The 6,322-nt window shown below is 41.2% G+C and overlaps 1 protein-coding gene across 1 annotated transcript; it reads right to left on the bottom strand.

Annotated features, from left to right (window-relative positions):
* Nucleotides 1-839: 839 nt before the first annotated feature.
* On the bottom strand, nt 840-5,276 carry zic4 (zic family member 4; the record flags this gene model as incomplete). The annotated part of the gene is made up of 3 exons (XM_081352435.1): nt 840-2,027; nt 4,112-4,744; nt 4,853-5,276. The coding sequence occupies 3 exons, from the start codon at nt 5,274-5,276 to the stop codon at nt 1,588-1,590; spliced, it is 1,497 nt and encodes a 498-aa protein (XP_081208561.1). The 3' UTR covers nt 840-1,587.
* Nucleotides 5,277-6,322: the final 1,046 nt, after the last annotated feature.

Raw genomic sequence — 6,322 nt, 5'->3', positions numbered from 1 at the left:
AACAAATTCGATGCATAACGCTGAGTTTGCCATTTTATTTGAGAATGTTTTAGCTAAGCTCACATTGGTTCATTTTTGCATTCGTTGGAGGACGATTCCTAAAGTGAATAAAATTGATATTGATATTTATCATTACTTAATGAACCATTTATTAATTAAAATTGTACATTAGCTCGGATATGCAATGGATAGGCTATGATAAGTTGTTAGTTGTTATTCCAAAACATTGAACACAGTAATATTCCTCGTGTGATTTTTTTTTCTTTTTTTTTTTTTTTCTTCAGTTGACTTTTTCCGTTATTTTAAAACCAGGAAACATGGCCAAACTAATAAACGAACGAATAAGCATTCGTTTGAGTAAATGAAAACGTAGGCTATTTTGTAGTTCTTTTTCTTCAGTGCAAATATTGCATTCCTTCTGACAGAACATATTCCACGGCCCCGTCGCCCATATTATTTAAATTTGACTGGGCTTTTGCTATTGAAATCTTAACTCACCATGAAGATTCACCGTCGTGGAAAAAAAATGTCTCTTTGTATAAAAGACTCTTTGAAGTCTGTGTGAAAATATGCAACTCTTTCATCAATTGCTGCCCATGTAATTGGAGTGTAAAGCTAGGGTATATCTGTGTGTATAAGCAATACAAAAGGAAATAAAAAAGTTATTGCAATGGGGTTCGCTTAGAGAGTTACATTTATTTTAAGTTGGCTGTATCTACTATGATGTTTGAGCTATTTTAGGATCATGCATATTTGGATCAATTAGGGGGTTTGTATTAAATGATGACTAATCAGTATATTATTCCCCCTATAAAGCTTAAGGAGGTCTTTTAGCTTTGCATCATACACACTTTATTCAAAATACTGACAACGTACAAGGCATTTCGGTACACATTTTAAGGTCTCTTCTGATAATTCATATTTTTCATAAAAATGGATTGCTGACAAGTTTTACAAAATCACAAAATAACCACATTGATAAATGACTAATCATAAATGAAACGTCATATGAAATACAATAACGTTGTTTCCTTCAAATTGGCTTGGGCTGGAGAAAGCACAAAAAGAGGAAAGAGTCTACGTCTTTATGAAATTCAAATAATCCGGAATATTAGTTTTGTACAAATTAGAGTAGCAAACATTTAAAAATCGCCTAAAGACAAAACCTTACAAAAGTACTGTTCACACATAGACATTAAAACGTCGTCATTTACAACTGTACAGGTTTAATAATTAAGCACTTTGGTTCAATATTACAAAAAGAAATTCTTTACCGATTAAAAAATAAATTAAGATATTGAAATCAAAGCGGAAATTTACAAAATGATACAGTGACATGCGTACGGCCAGTACACTATTTATAAACATAGACACTCGGGACATGTTTTAAATCGATTGGTGGTTGGGCAGTGACATTAGCTGTCAAAGGGCCAGTGCATCCTTCAGTAAGGCAGTAACAGTGGACAAGCCTACTCTTTGAACGTCAGCCTGTGACCGTTCAGTCCAAAATGGACTGTCCAAATAAGAAAAGATGTCAAAGTCATTTCAGTCCCTTTTCTCAAATGAATTTTATGGGCTAATATTTTGTTAGAAGGCGTCCCTCCGTTCAGGATTGCCGTACGTTGGCCCCTCCGTGTGGCCCGGCGTGGAGGAACCGCTGGGTGGGGTCTGAGGGCCACTGGCACCGGAGCTGTGACACACGTACCATTCGCTTAAATTGGCCGGCTGGGACGATGAAGAGAGCGGCTCGGAGAGCGCAGAGGGAGCTGGCTCCCGTCCCAAGTCCGATGAAGGAGAAACAAGAGATGGAGTCGATGATTCGTAACCAGAACTCGGAGGTGGAGACTTGCAGTGCACCTTCATGTGTTTTCTCAAAGAGCTGGGATGCGTGTACGATTTGTCACAACCTCTGACTTTGCAGTTGTACGGCTTATCGCTAGTGTGTACGTGGGAATGCTTTTTCCGGTCACTGCTGTTGGCGAACCGTCTGTCACAGCCGTCAAACTCGCATTTGAAAGGCTTTTCACCTAAAACAACAAAACAGTTATGGACAATGGTCATTACAGACAAAGAACACCACAAGTGTAATCATTATAACGACGCACATCATTATAACGAGCGCATAACCAAATACACTTGCATTAGTCAAACGCATGTCAGTCTGAAATCAGGTCACATGAGCCCCATGATATCGTGATTATCTTTTTACTGCTCTGTCTGCTCTCATGGCAAAGCCCCTTGTGACTGAAACAATCAGACTGCAATGATTTATTTTCACAATTACAGATTATTGGACATCCGTTTTTTTTAAAGCATGCACGCGCTCTCATAGTAGTTTCATTTACATTTGGAATGTCGAGCATGAAGATCTCATAAAATACATCTGATCCACCATCTAAAATGCTATTAGGCCTGTCCCTCTGTAACAATAATAGCTGCTGGAGAAGCCGGCCAGGCAACAGAAATGTTTGAATTAATTACATTTAATCACATCACGCTTATTTCCGAAGGACATAAGCTCCAGGAGTTTATAAGACTACGTAATTGCTGCTGTCTAATTACAGTTGCTCGCTGAATATCAATTTGACCTTCAGCTGTTGGGCCGAGAAAGCCAATCAAGAATATTAGTGTACTACAAGAAAACAGCAAGGAAGAGACCCTTGGGAAACCATATCCATAACCAAAGATTCAAATACCGCCCAAGCTAGGGCTCACAGAAGTCATAAACAACGCTGGTTAAACATCAAAACCGAAAGGTTGTTATCTTAAATGTAGTTTTCAGGTAAACGTTACACGACAGTCTCCTTTTGAAAACCTTATTATGCCAAAATGCAAAATGCAAAATGCAAAAAAAAAAAAAAAAAATGAAACTCACTCACCTTATCTACTAAATCCACTAAATCTACTAAATCTAGTGCAACAGTGAAAAAAAAAAAAAAAAAACATTCTTCCAGTTGCACAGAGCTCACAACACATTATATTTAATAAAAATAAACTTAGTAATAAATATAAAGTTTATACTGTTAAGTCACGACTCTTTCAGAACTTTTACCGACTTGTTGCATGCGGCCAATCTGAAGTTTGTCAACAGTGAATACGTAGTTTCTTATATCGTCACAGGTCAGACATAAATGTAAATAATTACAACAGCTTGTCTCGTGATGCAATTAATGAAAGTCGATTTGGACAGTTTCTTTCTAAAGCCTTTTACACACACACGCGCGCACACGCGCTCTCTCTCTCTCTCACACACACACACACACACACACACACACACACACACACTGCAGTGTAAGCAAAACAAGACACTAGCTCTCTAAAAATGCTACCATGTTCATCTAGACCGTTCTGAGGGGATTACAGAGAACTTCAACAAATATTTCTGGGATAAAAATAAATTAATAAAAATTCTTTAAAAACAAACAAACAACTGTTAGCCTACTAATTTACAGAATGTAGTAAAAAGCAGCGTAGTCTATAACAGTTTGCAAAGTAGGTAAACACTTGTGTACAACTTACAATAATTCTAATATAAACAGCCGATGTCCATATTTATGCGATTTATAGTGGGGGAAAAAGGCAGGACTATCTTTTCATCTCTTATTTCAACCCGAAACTGGACGAAGTAGGCCCCAAAAATATGAATGTGTAGGGACATCATGAAGCTGGATGAAGCATAAGGAATGCTTTTTTTTTTCTTACAACTCACCATATAAAAAATAAATAAAATAAATAAAAAAAAATCAAGCAACTTGCACTCAAAAGTGCTCTGCCGTTGTGTTTTTTCTTTTAAAAACGACGTATTGCTAAACGATAATGCTATATGCTATTCTGTTAGTGTAAACTAAATAGATGTATTCATCAAATGCATTAAATAACATTGGAAATGATGCCAGTGTTCTGCGAAACTCTTTACAGACAAGCCGTTACATTTCTATAAAATAAATAGGCAAAGCGGCATTTTAGAAAAACTGTACATCTATGTAGCATGCAAGCTAGCTCACGTCATTAATAAACTAGTTGCAGTGCATCGATTTGTTTACACTTCAGCATTATGAGGCGCTAGTATTTAACTCAATTGTCCTAAGGGACAGCAAATGAAGCCACTGACCTGTGTGTGTCCTCTTGTGGATTTTCAAGTTTTCCGATCGGGCAAATACTTTTCCACAGCCAGGGAATGGACAGGGAAACGGTTTCTCTCCGGTGTGCACTCTGATGTGATTCACAAGTTTGTACTTCGCTTTAAACGGCTTTCCCTCTCGTGGACATTCTTCCCAAAAACAGATATGGTTCGCTTGCTCTGGTCCTCCAACGTGCTCCACAGTGACATGCGTCACCAGTTCGTGCATGGTGCTGTAAGTTTTGGAGCAAAGTTTCTTGGCGGAGTGCTCTGGCTCCAGCCACTTGCAGATGAGCTCTTGCTTGATCGGTTGCCTCATGTAACGGAAAAACGCGCCAGCTCCGTGATGGTGGTGGTGGTGGTGGTGTGCGCTGAGATTCATGTTCAGATTGAGCCCGCCGTATCCGTGCAGCGGAGAAGCAGAGAACGGGTCTGCCCTGGAGCTCGCTACTTGACTCAAATGATCAGAACGAACGTACATTTCGGCAGGTATTCCTAACCTTATTTGTCCGTTCAAGGCTTGGCCACCTGGTGCTCCGGTAGATGGCTGCTCGTGATGAAGTCCAGGGAAGAGAGAATGGTTCCCAGGGTCGGGGTGATGACCATAGTGTCCCGGATAGCTACCTGTTGTTGAGACAAACATTCCGTGGTGAGAGGCTGAACCAGAAGTCTGATCGGTCAGCACGGGCATGGCTTGAGCTGTCAAATCTCGGCGAATGAGGAAATCCCTACCTGCGGATAGCGCCTGGGCCGTGTGAGACATAGAGTACGGAACCGTTGCCGCCTGCACCGGGCCAAAAGCTCCCGTTTGACTGGAGACCACTTCACTGTGGCCTGCAATATGATGATTATGGTGGTGATGGTGGTGGGGATAATGATGGGTTGGGCTGATTTTGAGGGCCGCGGAGTGCCCCATGTGTTCTGGCCCGAATGGACTCGGCCCCAGGCGGGGTTCCGCAGTCATCTCCCCAGGGTGCGAGTGAGCCATTGAGTGTGGATGGCTGCTGAACCCCGGGAAGCCTGTCACGCTCTGAGGGGTATGGTGGTGATGATGGTGATGGTGGTGAGCCCCTGCCAAGTCAACTAATCTCAGCGTCGTGTTCCGTTTGGAAAACGCGGGGTCCATCACAGGGCTTCCCAAAGCATCCACGCTCATTACTCCTAATTTTAGAATAACTTGACAGCAGGCAAAATAATAATAATGATGATGACAAATATATTTTAATCGCTTTGAAGAATACAGAAGAAGAAGAAAAAAAAATTAAACTTCCCCTAAAGTTTAGTTGCTATCTCAGTGCCTACGTGGAATCCCATTCGGTTGAGAGGCAGCAGCAGGACGCTTTGATATACTGAATAGAGATTCATGGTAGGCGCTGCAGCCCGTGGAGCCAAACAATCACCGAGCGCTCTAATTGGTCAGTGCTCCGTGATTGACGTCACTCGTGACAGTTTCCAATGCGAAGAAAAATGTTTTAGTGACAGCAAACAGCGAGCGCGCATGCGCCGAGCCTCAGGCAGCGGATGAAAAAAAATGCTTTTGTTATGCAAAGGTTATTGTACTTTTAACTGCAACCCCGAAGTTGTAACGAAGCAATGTATCCTTTCTTTATATTACAGCTGTGGAAAACGTGCGACGGCGCTTTAAAATAACCTAGCGTGTTTTAGCTACTTACCGCAATAGGCAAACTAGAAAGAGTGGACTTGCATGCAATAAAAATGCAACATATGTTCCGTCTGGTATTCCGTTATAGAAAGCATCAAAAAGATTCGTAATAAGCCTCGAAAACGGCGGTTAGTACAAAGTTAAAGTCTGCAGTAGCACGCTGCTTGCTCCGACCCCGATTGTTTTTTCCTGTAATTAACCATTTTGTTGAAAAAAAGTTTTCACACCCCCTTTTTTCCTCTAATGGTGCTTCTGCGTCGTCATGGGATCGGTGTCTTGTGAAAAGCGCGAAGGTCGCCTATTGTCCATAGGGGGAAAAAGTATCGCAAAAGACCTGTTATGATCGGGGGTAATTTTCGGCCCCAGTTGTTCAGCGGCGGCGGATCAGGCACACAGGAGGTGGTGCTTCATCAGAAGTGTACAGGGCAGCAAAGCAAAGTCTTGGCAAAAAAGCTCGAGTAACTGCTAAATAAAAATCCTAATACACATTTAATGCAGTCTTTCCGAAACGTAAACTGTATCTCACAGATTACCCACCG

Source organism: Scardinius erythrophthalmus (assembly GCF_964197995.2).
Source record: "Scardinius erythrophthalmus genome assembly, chromosome: 22".
Classification (NCBI taxonomy): domain Eukaryota; kingdom Metazoa; phylum Chordata; class Actinopteri; order Cypriniformes; family Leuciscidae; genus Scardinius; species Scardinius erythrophthalmus.
This window is presented reverse-complemented; position numbering and strand designations above follow the sequence as displayed.